Source organism: Rutidosis leptorrhynchoides, chromosome 5 (assembly GCF_046630445.1).
Source record: "Rutidosis leptorrhynchoides isolate AG116_Rl617_1_P2 chromosome 5, CSIRO_AGI_Rlap_v1, whole genome shotgun sequence".
Lineage (NCBI taxonomy): Eukaryota > Viridiplantae > Streptophyta > Magnoliopsida > Asterales > Asteraceae > Rutidosis > Rutidosis leptorrhynchoides.
In genome coordinates, this window is record NC_092337.1 from 149,338,843 (window position 1) to 149,357,686 (window position 18,844).

The following is an 18,844-nucleotide window of genomic DNA, read 5'->3' on the forward strand; positions in this document are numbered from 1 at the left end:
TAAATTAAATAAGTTCTTCGTAAAGTCAGTAATTATTAAAAATAATTATTTTGTCGTTTTACTGAGTTCCGTAAACTGAAAAGCTTTCTAGGCGATTAACTTAATTGTAACGTTTTCTAGTTATTTAGCTATCCGAAACAAGTTCATAGATTGGTATAAATATTAATTCAAGTAATCCACTAGGATCAAGTATGCATTTAATTCTGTTAAATACAAAAAGTTTAAGTAATCACCGTTAAATATTTAACGGACAAGTAACGATAGTAACGGAAAAAGTCGGGTTGTGACATTACCCACCTGTTATTTTAGTGAACGTCCGCTGAAGTAGTTTCCTCGGGAAACAGTTGCGGGTATTTCAGTCTCATCTGGTCTTCACGCTCCCACGTGAACTCTGGTCCTCTTCTCGAATTTCACCGAACTTTAGCGATAGGAATTCTGATTTGTTTCAACTGTTTGTTCTCACGGCCCAAAATTTCGACAGGCTCCTCAATAAAATGACGTCTGTCGTCAATACGCAGTTCCTCTAAAGGAATAATCAAATTATCATCGGTTAGGCACTTCTTTAGGTTGGATACATGAAAAACGTCGTGTATACCGCTGAGTGCTTGTGGCAGCTCCAATCTGTAAGCTACCGGTCCAACTCTTTCAGTTATCTCGAACAGTCCAACATATTTAGGACTCGATTTATCTCGTTTCCCAAATCGTACCATGCCCTTCCAAGGTGATACCTTAAGCATAAATTTGTCACCAACTTGGAATTCTATATCCTTTCGTCTAACATCGACGTAACTCTTTTGACGACTCCGAGCTATTCTCAATCGTTCCTGAGTCTGTAAAACTTTCTCAGTTGTCTCCTGAATAATCTCAGGGCTGGTCAACTGACTATCCCCCAACTCGCTCCAACAAACGGGAGATATACACTTCCTTCCGTACAATGCTTCAAAAGGTGCAACTTTAATGCTCGTATAGTAGCTATTGTTGTATGAGAACTCAGCTAATGGTAAATACCTACCCCATCCATTTTCGAAATCAATGAAGCATGCTCGCAACATGTACTCAAGAGTTTGAATAGTCCATTCGCTTTGGCCATCTGTCTGGGGGTGATATGCTGTACTCATATCTAGGCGAGTCCCCATTGCTTTCTGTAATGTCTGCCAGAATCTGGAAGTGAATATGCAGTCACGTTCGGATATAATAGATGTAGGTACTCCGTGTCTAGAAATGACTTCTTTAAAATAGACTTGAGCCAACTTCTCCATTTTATCAGTTTCTCTTATCGGTAAGAAGTGTGCAGACTTAGTGAGACGATCCACCATAACCCAATTAGTATCGTAACCTCCCACTGTTCTCGGCAGTTTCGTGATAAAGTCCATGGTAATACCTCCCCACTTCCACTAGGGTATCTCTGGTTGAGTTAATAATCTTGATGGCTTCTGATGCTCAGCCTTGACTTTAGCATAAGTCAAGCACTTTCCGATATAGGTAGCAATGTCAGCCTTCAAATTCGGCCACCAATAACACGCCTTCAAATCTTGGTACATTTTATCTGATCCCGGATGAATTGAGTACCTTGACTTGTGTGCTTCCTCCAACACTAGTTCTCTCAATCCACCAAACTTAGGTACCCAGATTCGATTAGCAAAGTACCGTGTTCCGTCCTCCTTGATGTCAAACTTCTTATCCATTCCTCTGAGAAATTCAACATCCACATTTTGTTGTTTCATGGCTTCCCGTTGTGCTTCGCGGATCTGTGATGTGAGATTCGTACGGACAACTATGTTAAGCGCTTTAACCCTGAGAGGTTTCTCTCGCTCTTTTCTGCTTAAAGCATCCACCACAACATTCGCCTTGCTCGGATGGTATTGAAGTTCGCAGTTATAATCGTTAAGTAGTTCCATCCAACATCGTTGTCTCATGTTGAGCTGTTTCTGATCGAATATGTGCTGTAAACTCTTATGGTCGGTGAAGATAGTAAACTTGGTTCCATACAGGTAATGTCTCCACATTTTAAGTGCAAAGACAACAGCTCCTAGTTCAAGGTCGTGCGTAGTGTAGTTCTGCTCGTGAATCTTTAACTGTCGTGATCCATAAGTAACAACTTTGTTTCGCTGCATAAGCACGCAACCCATTCCTTGACGTGAGGCATCACAATAAACAACAAAATCTTCACTTCCCCCGGGTAGAGACAATATCGGTGCGGTTGTTAACTTCTCCTTGAACAACTGAAATGCAATTTCTTACGGTTCTGACCACTCGTACTTCTTGCCCTTATGAGTCATCGCGATTAATGATCGGGCAATCTTAGAGAATCCTTCAATGAATCTCCTGTAGTAACCAGCTAGACCGAAAAATTTCCGAATCTGCGTTGGCGTCTTTGGAGTTTCCCAATTCTTAACCGATTCAATCTTTGCTGGGTCAACATGTATTCCATTGGCCCCTACAACATGGCTAAGAAATTGCACCTCTGGTAACCCAAAGTCACACTTAGAGAACTTTGCATACAGCTGCTCTTTTCTAAGCATGGTCAATATCGAACGTAGATGCTGTTCGTGCTCTTCCTTGTTCTTGGAGTACACCAATATATCATCAATAAACACAATGACGAATTTATCTAGGTATGGCTTACACACACGGTTCATGATAAACACAATGACGAATTTATCTAGGTATGGCTTACACACACGGTTCATGATATCCATTAACACTGCCAGTGCGTTCGTCAAACTAAACGGTATTACTGTAAACTCATAATGTCCATAACGTGTTCTAAATGCTGTCTTCGGAACATCAGCTTCTTTGACTCTCAATTGGTGATACCCGGATCTCAAAACAATATTCGAATAACAACTAGATCCCTGTAGTTGATCAAATAATTCATCAATCCTCGGTAGCGGATATCGATTCTTGATTATCAACTTGTTCAATTCTCTGTAGTCGATCCACAATCTCATCAACCCATCCTTCTTCTTATCAAACAAGACCGGAGCTCCAACCTGGAAATTCATGGTTATGTGACCCACCTTCTAGTACCTGTCACATTAGAGCATTACAATCCTAATTTCTTTGCCATGGGAAGCTCTTATAGTTCTAAAGGTGCAAATCCGTATGTTGTACGCGTAACGGGTGCAGCTGCTGGAACCAAATCAATCTGAAATTCGACTTCGCGGTGGGGTGAACGTGTAACTCCAGGACAATCTTTAACAGTCGAGACATATTTGGCTCTCTTAAATGTCGACTCATCTTTACTCACATGTGCCAGAGTTGCGAGACATTCTCATCTCATGTACTTCTGGACCTTCGAGTAATTAGTGTAACATGACGGTGTACTGATCTCCTCTCCGTACACCATTATCATCGGGGAATGGAATTCGAATAGCCTTCTAGTTGTAGCTGCCTTGGTTGTATCGTCAGGTAACCACTTTATTTTAACCACGAGGTTAAAACTTTCCAGTTTAATAGTTCTATAGAGTACACGTTATCTAAGGAAGATACAGGGTTATAAACGTTGTGGCCAAATTCTCTAGCGTTAGAGCTTCTATCGACACCGGTGTTGACATCATGTATAAACATTATGATCGATGAGTGAGAACAATTTTGTGATGAATTTCATGGAAAACGAAATTGAATAAGGTGTAATGGCAACTCAACAAAATCTGATATTTAATCGAAAAGGGCTGGTACCAACTCCCAGACATGTGTCTCGCGGGAAACAGATGAATTGTAGTTCGCGTCGATGTGTTCAAAGTTGGTTGGTAATGATTGTGGGTATAATGAAAATGATTGCCACTTAAGAATAGTGCGTTAGATCATAATGAGAAAGGATACAGTGACAAGTAGTACTTACTAGTGGCAATGGGTGGTGGTGTTAGCGATAAGTAGCGATGTGTTGTGATAAGCAGTGATAATAGTAGTGACGTATAAGTTGTTGGATAGCATGCTCGCATCATAAGTATATACACATGTATACTAATGCACCCAATAAGGCATGATAGTTATCAGTCGGTAGGCTCGTATTGGGAAACAAAATCATGAACGGCGGGTAGCTGAATGATAGGTAAGTTGGAAATCGAGTAGACAATATCTACTACGTATTGTGTGGGCTGTTATCAGGAATTCCTCCTCTGAAGACGTATCAGAAATGAGTTGTGATGCACAGTAGCTAGTAGTAAAACGCGGAGGTGTTAGTAGTGACGAGTAGTACTTAGTAGTGATAAATAGTAATGAGTAGTATTGAGTAGTAGCAAGTAGCAAGGGGTAGTATTAAGTAGTATTTAGTAATAACAAGCAGTGAGAAGTAGTGATCAGTCGTGACTAGCAGTGAGAGGCGGCGTTGAGTAGTAGTTAGCAGTGATAAACAGTACTGAGTAGTGGTATGAGATGACGAGTGTGTTCAAGTAGTGTCATTGTAGTGACAAGTATTGTTCGGCGGTGGCAGGCAGTGTCGAGCAGTGATGAGTTGTGTCAAGATTACAAGTTATATTACAATTAATTTGCACAGTGTAAGTTTCTACTCACATTTGGGATAACACGGTTTGTTTTCTAAACGTTGTTTATCCAAATAACCTAGTTGACTCGGCCCCAATTCCTTATTTTGCGATGTCGGAACTTCTATATGAGTCACCGTAATGTAATCCAGGTCATTACATTACACTATCTTACATTTCCATTTGACATCACTCCATAAGTTCAAGATGGCGTTGTCAATTTAATTTAGTTAAACCTCGCGTCGTGGGCACGTATGTGATTCGTAGTATGGCGTTTAGTTCAAGTCCATATCATATGGGTATAAGGTGTATATGTACGGGATGTAGTGTGTAGCCATACATGTCGTATTGTGAAGCAAATGGTGCATGTATGGTGTATAAAAGTCATCCAAGACACATGGCTATAGACTAGACTTCACTAATGCGCCCTACGGTTAGACACACTAATGTATCCTAGTTCCCTATAACCTGGCTCTGATACCATATGTAACACCCCGTCAAAAATCCCTTTAACGGAATGTTAATTCTGGTCCCAGTGCTTGGCTTGACTTCTATGTAACAGCAATATTCTACAGCGGAAGCAATTAATACCTAAGAATAAAACACGCAAAACGGATCAGCAATAATATTGAGTAAATCTACATGTTTAAGGTAAACAATACATTATGTTTAAGAAATAACATTTCGAAAACGTTTATCAGCGAAAGGCCACCAAGGTTTAATGTTATAGTTTGTAGACAAAACCGTTTCCCATTTCAAAAGTTTGTTGACACTACCATGTCAAGTTTCAATCATTTGTAGACAATACCATATCAAGTTTCAAATATTCGTAGACAATACCATGTCAAGTTTTATCTCATTTGTTCGTAAACGTCAGTTTAAATAACGTAGTATAGTATCTGAAAACAGTTATCAGAAAAATAGTTTAATTTCCTTGACCACAAGATTTTTAAGTACAACATCAAGTTGCTAAATATATGAGCACCTGAATACTAGCAATGACCCGAGTATAGAAGCCACTATACCCGCCCTTACCTCGTAAAATGTTATATACTTGTTCAAATGTATTTAATGTTCAAAATAAATGCACCACAGTTTTTATAGCGGGTGAGGTTGTTAACATAACAGATCCGTCCATCTAAATTGTGCTTACACCGATGGTATTAAAAGTATTCAAGCTAGAGGCTTTTTGAACAAACTCAATATGCATATATAGTACTCGTGTCAATACAAAAGTATTTGATAAAGTAAGTATAACATCGTGTATTCTCATCCCTGAAAACATGTAAAAAGCGGGACTGTAGACTCACCTTTGAATAAAGCTCGGATTGGAAAGTGGACAATTAACTTGTACGGTTTATAGCCGAGTAATGCAACCTAAGTATACGTATTTAGGTTGGTCAATAAATATGTCTTAAACAAGTGTGGTTTCATAGTATAAGTTGTCTTATTCCTCGACTCGACGCGTTTCAGAGTAGAAGTCAACATACAGTCAACTAGTTCATGCAAGTCAAACAAAGTCAACCGAAGTCAAATCGAAAGTCAAACATGGTCAAAGTAGTCAACTAAAGTCAACATCAATAGGTTCATGTCAAATGTTGGTCAACATGTCAAACCTAAGTCAAACAACACATTTTAGGTCATAACAGATCAATTTCTCAATTTCAGTTTATCGTTGTGCACAAAGTTCATGTACGTGTAGTAAACTTAGCATATTATCACATAGTACAAAATTCATGTAAACATGGAAAACTCCAGATCATTATCATACTCAAAATCGATTCCAAAAAGTCCGGCCAGGGTCTCATACGATAATTAAAAGTCAGGAATCAGAAGGGGTACATTTATGGTTTGCCAAGTCAGTTTCTGACCGCGCACTGATTTCGTTTCGGCTATAACCGGAAGTAGGGACATGTAATTGACACAAGACCAGTTGGATTTGGTTCCTAACATCCCATATTTAAATCTATCAAGTTTCCAAGAGTTTTCATATAGCCAATTCGTACAGTTTAACAAAACAAATCCTATTTTTCTGTTTTAGCTCTAGGTCAGATACACTGTTTTAGAATGCATGAAACACATAGTATCTTACGTTTTCAGAGGTTGATATACAAGCAAAATGTGTTCCATATCACCTAATTAACAACATATCCAGAGATCAATTGTTCATTCAATTTCTAGCTCAAGTTATAGCATTTAGTGCACACGAAACTCAGATTCGTCCCTGATTTAGTTAGTCGTTTTAGTAAGCAATTATCCGGTGATCTAGACACAATTAGCCTATGATATCCACATGAAAAGTTATGTAATTTTTGTGTAGTTTTCAGATCTCAAAAGAATATTTTCCAGTTCTCATTATATTTCTCTATACAATCTATTTTATGCACGTAGGTCAGAAAATCTTATCATAACATTCGATCAAGCATAACACGAGTTTTACTAATCCGTTTACCATGATATCCTAGTCCTTTCCATGTTTTTTTCAATAAGGAATCCAAATATCATCAATTCATAATCCAATTTAAAACACACAAATCGCAGTTTTCAGAAACATGCACAAAACACAACGATAATTCAAATTAGCATATCTAGAGCATACGATAACGAAAATGCGCGATTCTTGCGAGCAATCTTAATAGTTTTTCAATAGAAATTCATCTAAAAACTTTTCATTTACAGACAACAAACTCACAAAACCAGTAGCATAGAAATTCAATTCGTGATTAAACCCTAGCACGCAAATCGGACAATATAACGACTAATTGAGTACACTGTCGCGGTTAATTGAGCAATAGAACCTATAGACCATGAAATCAACAATAAATCAGAGAATTAAAATTAGGATTAATAGTTATATACCTCTAGACATCATGTTGCTTATACCAATGCGTAGAGGACGACAAGAACGATCACTTTCGTGTAGAACGCAAGAGCAAACAATCAAAATTGAATGGAGAATGATGAGGATGATGAAGTCGATAATTGGGAGGTGTTGGGGACTGATTTTGGTCGTGCATTAGGGTTAGGGTAGAAGCCAGGGATTAGTTTGCTAGTTATAATTAGGTTTAGGGCTTAATTGAGAGCCCAACAAGTAAACTTGTGGTCCAAAAGTCCAATAAAGGGTGTGGGAAAGGGATTTTCGGCCATGGGGGTCCAAGAGGGAGTCCATGGGCTGAATTTAACAAGTTAGTACATTTATAGTATAGGCCGTTAGGTGTGGTTGGCCGAAAACGCAAATTGGAACGTTAATTTCACGCGTTTTAGCTAATTTCACGCGTTTTAAATTCTTAAAACTTCTAATAAATTAAAAGTATTCTTAAAACATAATAATTACATAAAATAATTATTAAAAGTGAAATACCATTTGTTTCGTTATTTTCTTGTATGCGTGTGGTCTGTTTCGAGTGCCGTTAACCGTACCGGGTCTCCGGAACGTTAACTAGTCGTTGAAACGAATTCACCGGGTTTAATTTACTAAATAAATAATAAATTAAATAAGTTCTTCATAAATTCAATAATTATTAAAAATAATTATTTTGTCGTTTTACTGAGTTCCGTAAACTGAAAAGTTTTCTAGGCGATTAACTTAATCGTAACGTTTTCTAGTTATTTCGCTATCCGAAACAAGTTCATAGATTGGTATAAATATTAATTCAAGTAATCCACTAGGATCAAGTATGCATTTAATTCTGTTAAATACAAAAAGTCTAAGTAATCACCGTTAAATATTTAACGGACAAGTAACGATAGTAACGGAAAAAGTCGGGTTGTTACATTTGATGATCGTCCAACGCACAGAATCAAACGGTAGCAGGTATAGCATGCTGTAGCTCAAGAAAATTGGTGGTTCTTGGGTTGGGTTTGAACCGAAAACAAATAGTAATAGTCGTAATATATGGGTGGTGTTGAGTTGGGTTTGGTTCGTCGATAGCATAAACAAATGGGCAGCTTGGATGATTGATTGTTCATAACAGGAAAACAAGAGTGCAATGGTTCATGGTTTGTTTTAGGTTCTATCGAACAAAAGGCTGTTGGGTGGGGTTTGATTACCAACCGAAGAAAATAGGGAGCAAAACGATTAGTGTGTTCTTGTCTTGAATCGAACAAGAATTATGAAATAATAAAAGAAAGATTGTAATCACAAAGAAATATAGTAGTTACCGATCAAGTGGTGTTGTGGTTGTTCATGGTGAAGTAGGTGGTGGTTGAAGTGGGTGTGTGTGGGTTTTCGGTTTGGACAGAAAAATAGAAATCATATAGCAGCTGTAGCAAACAACAAATTACATAGAATCAAGTGGGACTGCAGTGGTGGTAACGAAGAAGGTACATCAACAGTGGTGGTTGATTGTTTACAAAGAAGAAGAAGAAGAAGAAGAAGAAGAAGAAGGAAGGAAGGAAGTAAGGAGATGGTAGTCGAGTTTTGAGTGATGGTGGCGGTTTTAATTGTCATAGTGGTGATTATGGATTGAGGTTGTTGTCCTTTCAAATGGTAACAAATAGCGTAGCAGATATGATGGTTTCGATGGTGATAGTTTTTATGATGCAGGTGGTGACCGAAAGTTCTTGGTGAGGATGAAGGTGGATGGTGTTGGTTGTAAAGGAAAGTGGTGATTCGTGGTGCTGTAAACGAAACAGTAAACAGAAACATGTAGCAGGGTGACGATGGTGGGTGCTGTAGGGTGGTTAAATGGGTGGTTGATTGATGGTTGTCTCGGTTAACAAAACCAAAGATGATCGAATAGCAGTCTCCATCGAATATCGGTTGTAAACAACAAGGTGATGACAAGTTGATGGTGGGTTTCGATGGTGATCGAATTAAAACAAAGCAGTTGCATCGGTCTTGTTAATCATGGTGGGTTGTATCGTCCGTATCAGTGACCGAAAGGGAAAACTTTGGGCTGGGTTATACTTGTAACAAAAGGCAAGCGAAAAGAGAAGAATAAACTCTAAATGTATATACTTTGATTAAGTGAAAAGTAAAGATAGAAAGGTGTTGGTATGCTTGTTTCGGATAACATAACAGAAGTATATATAACAATAATATTAATAGTAAATAAATTAAAAGAAACATGTGGGTGTAGGTTCTTTAGACAAAATAATATATATGTGTGCATGTATAGTTGATATATGATTTAATATGATGTACTAGTGGCCTAATCACATTAACTGTGGGATTTAATAGCACACATGTGTGTTGTGTTTGTCAAAAGAAAACAGAGAAAAGTTAAAGGTGAAAATGATGATTTGTCTATCATGTTTGCTATTCGATTAATAGACGAGTTTGGTACACTGTCTATAAAAGGATATCTATAAGACTATAATTAAAATGGCGTAATTAGTGGGATTTGGAGTATCTAAATAAAAATTTTAAATTGAACACATGTTTATTGTCCAATTCTAATTTAACCTTAAACTATGCAATCGATAATTATCAATTAAAACAATCTTGGATGTAGTTGTTTGATAGCTCAAAAGACTCATTCCATAATATCCATAATCCTTAGTATTGTTATGCATTAGATTAAATTTTTACTTGATGTATTGTAGCTATGGTATAATATTATTACTAATGTAACAACTAAATCATATAATACTTTATAAATTTATTTAAAATTATTATATATAATTATTTATATATAATTATTTATATATACATATCTATTTACAAATAACTGTTCGTGAATTGTCGGAAATGGTCGAAGTTACATGAATGTATGTAAAAAGTTCAAAAATTTTGAGACTCAGGATAACAGACTTTGCTCATCGTGTCATAAATATAATATTATATCGAGAGTTTGGTTTAAAATTAGTCGAAATTTTTCGGGTCGTCACAGTACCTACCCGTTAAAGAAATTTCGTCCCGAAATTTGATCGATGTCGTCATGGCTAACAATAAAAATGTTTTCGTGACGAATATGGGTTGATAAATAGAGTTTTATCATTATTGATTAATATAGATAAAACGATTCGATTATGTGAAGCGTACGAGTGAAGCTATCACAAAAGAGTGAAATGAATAAAATAAAGTTCGTCTCAACTTTTGACGTAGTCACGATAGATTTTCGGGATTCAATGGATTTAAAGAAAATCTTCGTAATCTATATAAGATTTGATTCTTCGAAAATTAAGGAAATTAGGATCCTCTTTGATTAAATATGGTCATCTGCCTCGATTGCTATGCCTGATGTTTCGCTATAAATTAACCTCTTCCGTTTCATTATTTTTACCATTCCTATACTTTCTTCCTTAATTCTTTTTCCAAAGATTTGTGAAAATGCTCAATCCAATTCTGATTCTTGATATCTTCCTGACTATCGTATCTGTCATTCTTCTTTTCCATTTACCACCGTAGGAATCTATTTATTTTTACTTCGCTCTTGGGATTGTTGCATTTATAATTTTCCAATGTCTTTATATTGCTATACGCATTGATATACACGGTTTGTAATTTCGGTGCTGTTATCGGGCTTTATATTTGAGAGTGCTTTTTCTACTTTTTCTACTTTTGAGAGTGCTTCACCCTGGGTGGAGAAATGACTTCTTTTTATTCTCGGATAGAGGAATGATTGTCTACATCTCACCTCCCCCATACACCACTTATGTGGTATTGGGTTGTGTTGTTGTTGTTGTTGTATTGCATCCAGGCAAGGGTGTCTTCGGCACTTGTGCAGAGTGTGCAACTGAACAGGGTCTAAAATTTTCTAGGGGCCTAAAATTTTGAAAAAAAGTAATGCATTTATTTATATACAGTAACAGAATATTATTCAAATAAGAACTTCGAATTGTAATTAACTGGTTTACAGATTTTGAACTTAAAAAGATAGTTATTACCGTTTGGTCTCAACTATTAGATAACCCAAACTATATTCACCGATTCCCGTTTATCCTTAAGGGATGGAGCTTTAAGAATTTTATAAGGGGGTCACATATGACATGTTTTATCAAGAAGATAAAATGATTTATCGTACAATTTAAAGTTTTAGTACATTTTTTTTTACAAATAACTTTTTAGTATGTTAGCAATATCCCAGACAAGATAGGGGCTCTACTGGACGAGAAGATCAGAACTTTAATGTAACCATAAAATAGAAAGTTGTAACCCTTTAAGTTACGAGTATTTGAACTTTTAAATTAACTAAATCTGAATCCGTATAAAGCAGAGACAACTTGCAAATTTAGAGAGCTTTCACAATTTTCATCATATCTCCTTCATACAGACTTCAATTTAGTTGATTCAGAAATCCTAAACGTTCGTAACTTAAAGAGCTACAAGTTACATTTTTATTGCGTGAGGCCATAGCCCCTCCCTACGCCTAAAGCTCTGTCTTTGGGCCAAATTATTAGGGCCCATTTTGCGTCTCGAACAGGACCTTCAAAAACAATGAGACGGCCCTGCATCGAGGTCCCTCAAGTTTCGTAGCCTCCATTTCTGATTCAGCAACAAGCTTTTAAATTTCATTCTTCAGCCACCAATCTTTAACTTATAGAAAACGACTCTCAAGTCCCTACACTTGTTTAACCCATAAATAAGCACACTAAAAAAAAAAAAAAAAAATTTGTTTCATGTTAGATTGTTTATATGACCAACATTTCAATAATTATTCATATTTTTATTTTTCAAAATAAAACTTATATGATAAAATAGAACCAAGAAAATATTATCAAATTAGAAATGAAAATGACATGTTATAAACGTACAGTACTAATATTAATTTTTTACGTTAGCCTTTGCAACTTCCTACTTTGATGCTTGTGTGGAACATAGAGGGTGCACGTAGGTGATTATATGTGGAACTAGAAGCGTACATGTAGAATTTATTTGCGGTCTATATGTGGAACATCATATTGGTTATAAGAATTATATATGCTGAGAGTGGTAAATACCACATAGCTTCAAGCTATGTTACTATACTCTGAATAAACATTCTCAACAATATATACTATTCGGCATTTTATATGTAAATATACAAGTACACTTGCATAGATTACAAAATGAGATCCGTTAGCAAAAATGGTATACGGTTAAGGAAAGGTGCATGGACAGCAGAAGAAGATACACTTCTCAGAAGTTGTGTCGAAAAATACGGCGAAGGGAAATGGCACCTTGTTCCTCTCAAAGCAGGTGACTTTCATATATACACGCCTTCTATTATTTTTCTTCAAAAACCATATTAAAAGTTCCCCGATATAACTTCTTTTTTATGATTAAATGACACCGTGATGCATGTGTACGTCATTCACGTACATTAATGTATTTTTAAATGTTGTTTATAGGTTTGAACCGATGCAGGAAAAGTTGTCGATTGAGATGGTTGAATTATCTAAGGCCAAATATAAAGAGAGGGGATTTTGGTGAAGATGAAGTTGATCTCATACTTAGACTTCACAAGCTTTTAGGAAACAGGTACAGGTGGTACATATGTAAATATTCTCTCATCTCAATTTAATAGTCATCTTTCTTTCTTTGTTAATTTTGACTTAAAATATATTCATTTATGTTATGTATTTATGATAAAATTCTTCTAAATGTATGAGGTTTTAAACGTATTCTCATTTATATAAATTTTATTAAATAATATATCACACAAACAAAGATTATTTAAGTGAAAGAAGGTAAATAAAACTTGAAAATTTAAACATGAACTATTAAATTGAGATGACGAAATTACGATAAAATGATATATTACATTTTATTTTACTCAATCAAATTACATGTATATATTTAATTATGTATACAGTATGTAGGCTTTAGAGCTAATATAGACTTATGATTACTTGTAAATTACAATACTAACTTCCAAAGCTTATTTAATTTGGTATAATGTTTTTTCCATATAAACTATGCAAATAAGTTATGTATTCTATGTATGCTTAAACACAGTCCTAATATAGTATTCTGAAACTAAATAAATATCAATGTTGACGTTAATTATTTGTAGATGGTCCTTGATTGCGGGGAGAATACCCGGAAGAACTGCTAACGATGTTAAGAATTACTGGAACACGCATATTCGCCCCAATATCAAAAAACAAAGGAAAGAATCTAAAAACGAAGACTCGTCACAAGGCATCACAGTCACAGTTATTAAGCCACAACCGCGCATATTCTCCGAAACTAAAAACTCAAACATGCTTAGTGCATTCAATAACGAAAGAAACTTAAATGATGATGTTCACAATGCGTCGAATGTCTCCCAAGGGTTAATATCGTCGTCACCTAGAGTACAAGATGAAAAGATCAACAAGTATTTGGACGAGCTATTTGATGATCAAGATATGGATATTGACGGTGAAATTGGGTGGTCATTTGGTGGTTCTCCAATAGAGGGTGATGAAGCTAGTTTAGATTATTTTGAACAAGATGATAGTGGAAATAGTTTGTTTGATTTTTCCATGGATGATATGTGGGACATTCTAAATTCGGAACAACTATCATCCTAAAACTTGATTATAATCGACATTTCTACTTTTAACTCTTTGTAATAGTGACCTCGTCAAATAAATCGTTAACATAAATTAATAATGTATTAAATGGATGCATAACATTGAGTAATAAGAGCACTAGGAGTCGTGGGTTTTTGTGACGATCGCTCCAAATCCATATGGACGAACACGTCATTCATCGATTTCATTGCGAGGTATTTGACCTCTATATGATACGTTTTGTAAACATTGCATTCTTTTGAAAAGGCACACCATAAATGAATATTTAAATCAAAGGTTTTCAACATCTGATGATTTCTACATATAGACAATCACCATAAATAATAGTTTACAATAGTACTTCCGTTGACAATGCAGTCAAAATAAGATACATGGTGATGATTTGGTGAATGCAACGTTTCCTTAAAAAAATATGCCATGTAAGACTCCATGCACATAGCTTGTGTAACATATAATCAAACAGCGGAAGACTTCTAGGGAATCTGAGAATAAACAAGCTAACAAGTGTCAACACAAAGATTGGTGAGTTCATAGTTTTAATGTTTCGTATAATCTGTATATAAAGGTGGATCACAAGATTTCAGTTGTTTCATCCAGAAACGTTTATCAAAATATTCTACGAAATTGAGTACCCTGGTAACTAAACTTTAACGTATATATAATTTGTACCCTTTGTATAATCATCATAATAATACACGCAAACCAACGTGTACGCTTCTCAAATAGCATACATCCGTTAAAAGGCTAGTGCTCTAGCTCGGACGGGGATATCAAGCCCTATGGATCCATATACTACTACTCGCGCCCACCAGTTCTTATAACTGGCAGTTACTAGTTACCAAAGCTAAGGGATTTTCGGTTCAAACTCAGTGTAGAATTTAGTATGTACTTGTATCCATTGCGTTTAAAATAAAGTGCATGTATTCTCAGCCCAAAAATATAGATTGCAAAAGCAATTAAAAAGAGAGCAAATGAAACTCACCTTAGCAGCATATAAAGTCGTTCACCAAAATGTGATCGAAACTCGGATTACCAAATAATCGTAGATATCAACCTAGAGAACATATGTTGGTCAATAAACATCTATCAAGCTAGGTCAGGTCATATTGTATCACAATCCTAATGCTCGAGATCGACATACAAAAGTTATCCAATGTCGTTTCAAAAAGTCAATTTTGACAGTTGTTTAACAAAACGAGACGTACCTTATATAAGGATTCATTTACTCGGTTGGTAATATTCAAAAATCCAAATTATCAATCTCGTAAACGAGTTGTTTAAATCTTAATTGTAGATTCAAAAGCAATTTCAATTAACGTCAATCATAATTCAGTTGATCATATCTTTTAATCCGTTCATCGAAATTATTCGATATCTAAATGAAAAGTTATTGATTTTTCGCCAGCTTTCCAAAAACATGTATATCATATACTTTTTACCAGTAATATATGTATTTAATTCGTGATTCATTATAACTGTTTAATGACAAAATTTAGCATACAAGCATATATAAATATATATATACTCGAGCACTAGACATGGATACACAATTAATATATAAAAGATAAAATATGAGTGCTTACGTATAAATATTGAGATTCAATATTGTAGGAAAGTACGTAGACGTAACGGAGATGATAAACACTAGATTTGATTCACAAATATACCCCCGAACATTACCCATAACCTCCTTGGCAATAACCCATAATTTTCTTAGCTCTATCCCGCTCAAAAACCCATTTTGAAGGTGACACGCTCATAACATCGTCGTAGTATTTTAGGTATATATACTACTAATAATAATATTATAATAAGATTAATAATAATAATATTAATCTTAATAATAATAATAATAATAATAATAATAATAATAATAATAAAAATAATAATATAAAAAATAATAATTCGGAGGAATGAACCGAGCTTTTATAGTATGTGGCCTGCTACAGTACCTCATGTGATCGCATGAGTTTTCAGTGTTTTTGCCATGCGATCGCATGGCCGCCTTATCCATTTTTGTTTGCTAGTTCGTTGACATCAAATAGTACTGTAGAAAATAGCACGTAGCAAATAGTGTTTTACTGTAGCAATAGTGTAACTGCAGCAAATCACTGTAGCAAATAGTGTTTACTGCAGCAAATAGTGTTTACTGTATCACGGTAGCAAAATACAGTTTCACTGTAGCAAATAGTGTTTACTGTAGCAAATAGTGTTTTACTGTAGCAAAGTCATTTTACTGTAGCAAATAGTGTTTTACTGTAGGAAAGTCGTTTTTACTTGTACATATATATATATATATATATATATATATATATATATATATATATACATACATATAATTGTTCATGAATCGTCGAGAGTAGTCAAATGTAATGAAACAGTTCTAAAATTTTGAGATTCAACTTCATAGACTTTGCTTATCGTGTCGGAAACGTTAAATCATTTAAAGATAAAGTTTATATTTGGACAAAAATTTCCGGGTTGTCACAGTTTTTTTCATCGTTATGCCAAATTAACGCCGGTGACGGTGGTACCGTCGAGTCCCCACCGGCGTTAAACCGGCGTTAAAACTCGATGTCGCCTCCCGTCGTTGCCTATGTAACGCTGTAATTTTTTTCTTTTTTTTTCTTTTCTTTTTTCTTCTTTTACTCCGTATTATTTTTATTTTTCAGTTTTTTATAATTGATTTAACACTTATATTTAACACTGAACGATTTCTCCTGTTTTGGCCTCAGTGTTAAGTTTTAACACTGATATTTAACACTGAGCTCAATGTCACGACTCATAGGGCTCTAATGATTCTAAAAACTCTTTTTTTCTTTGAAAAGCAAGATTGTATTAAGATTACTCAAATAGATGTTGAAGTGTGAAGTAAATTTAAACAAGACAAAAAGAGGCTGTCAACATAAAGGTCACATATGGTGACATATTGTCACCAAAAGTGAGGTTGATTCAAAGGTGAGGTGATGAGTCAAGATGTGATAATGTTGATCGAAGCTTGGAGTCTGATTGGAAATAGATGTCACGTTTGGTGACTTGGGCCTCACCAAACGTGAGGTTCAACTTCTCTAGCAAGTCAAGAAATACGTATTGTCTAATTTATTTTGCACTATAAAAAAATCCCTAGGTAACCTGTACAGTGTGCACGAAAATTATAGTGAAGAATCTCTGGTTTGCGCCCGTGGAGTAAACCTTTCTCCGTGTTTTGGAGTTGGGATATAACCACGTTAAATCTCGTGTCGTTTACATTTATCGTTATCCTTTATTTTATCGTTTATCGTTCGTGGGTTTGGTGATTGGTTTAAATCACCGGTCTTGTTTGGGTCCATAATTCCTAACAATTGGTATCAAGAGATCATGGTTTCAAGTGAAAGCGATGGCGATTTGAAAGCATGGTGAACAAACGACGGGTTTGTATAACATGTATCGAGATCAAAGGGCTTAGTTGAAGAAATCGCGAAGAACTCACGGGTATGTCTATATACTCATGAGATAATCTATTAAAATTAGTCTATGATTATAATAGATTATTGTGGTGATTCGCGGTGATAATGGAGTCGGTGGTCGAATCGATAGTTTCTTGTTGTGAAAGAGATTTTTCAAAAATTCGGAATTCTAGCGCAGCTGTGGTAAAAAATTTGTAGCGGTTTCGATAACCGTTGGACCTCCATGATATTTTAACCGTAGGTTGAAGACTCATAGATCTTGTAGTGTACCAAATTTGAAAGTAATTAGACGGTTGGATTGGGAGATACAATTTTCCGAAGTTGCAGTAACTTGGTTTAGGGTTTAATTGTAGAGCTGTGGTCGAAAATTCATAGAGGGTTCTGATATCGGCCAAATTTTTATCCCCAATATTGAGCCCTAGAACAATAAGATTTAAACTTTGTCAGCAAAATTATCGCTTTTTCGGTTGATTTTGTAGATTAAGTAACTACGAAGGCGATGCAAAAAGAATCAAGTAAAACGGAGCTAAAACGAAGATTCTAAAGCGAAAACGGTGAAAGACAAGAAATCAAGTTACGATCAAGGAAATCAGCAAGCCAAACGGCCTGCCAAACGGTCAGAGCAAATGGGCACCTTAAACGGACAAACCTGGCAAACTGGCCCTGCAAACGGCTTGCCAAACGGTCTGCCAACTGTTTGCAGGCAAATTTCAAGTCTATTTAAAAGGTTTTCTCCATCCATTTCAACACACACTCAATTTGTAATTCATTTCATATTTTCAAGCTTTTAGTTAGTAGTTAGCTTAGCTTTTATTTTCCGAAGGATATCCCGGCGAGTCCCTGCGATCTCGGGCAGATTTCTTCGGCCTTTTCAGTTTTTTATCCGAAACGCTTGTCTTTTGTATTAAACATGTGTTCTTACTTTTTATGTTTAATAATGCGTTCCGATATTACCATGATAGCTTAATTAATCTGTATATTGCCATGATAGAAGTTTGGGTTAGCGTAATTATGTTAAATTAGTACGATTACTGTTCTAATACTGAACTAGGGAGTCTGATAGATTTGTATGCTAGCATCTTAAAGATTGACCAACCTAGGTTGTGGTTAGGACTTGTTCACCTATATGAAATTAGCTACTTCATATGATTAAGACCCCTGGTTATACTGTATCTGAAGATTCTATGAACTCGGTATGGTCGGAGTTCCCGAGAGGCATTCAATGCGCTTTTAGGACACGGAACTTAGGAATTAAGACATGAATGACCTAGTATTCCTATTGACTTTTTCGAAGAGACTTCTTAGGATCTTTTAAGATCTAATTAGTGCCTTCACTATGTGACCCAAGCCTATTGCATATTATTGTCTTATTGTTGCCTTAGGTCTTAGTCATATCAACTGTTTAGGTACTCATTAGGTTTCTATCTGCTTTACTATCAGTATATCAACTGTGATGTTGTATAATGTTTG

General features: G+C 35.5%; 1 protein-coding gene across 1 annotated transcript; it reads left to right on the forward strand.

Moving 5' to 3' along the window:
• Positions 1 to 4,752: 4,752 nt before the first annotated feature.
• On the forward strand, positions 4,753 to 13,925 carry LOC139849094 (transcription factor MYB113-like). Its single transcript, XM_071838767.1, has 4 exons — positions 4,753 to 4,790; positions 12,512 to 12,606; positions 12,759 to 12,888; positions 13,424 to 13,925. The coding sequence occupies exons 1-4, from the start codon at positions 4,753 to 4,755 to the stop codon at positions 13,923 to 13,925; spliced, it is 765 nt and encodes a 254-aa protein (XP_071694868.1).
• Positions 13,926 to 18,844: the final 4,919 nt, after the last annotated feature.

Coding starts and splice junctions, on each gene's coding strand:
- LOC139849094 (XM_071838767.1), top strand. CDS start 4,753: ATGGCGTTTAGTTCAAGTCCATATCATATGGGTATAAG. Junction 4,791..12,511: donor CCATATCATATGGGTATAAG/GTGTATATGTAC, acceptor TATACGGTTAAG/GAAAGGTGCATGGACAGCAG. Junction 12,607..12,758: donor CCTTGTTCCTCTCAAAGCAG/GTGACTTTCATA, acceptor TGTTGTTTATAG/GTTTGAACCGATGCAGGAAA.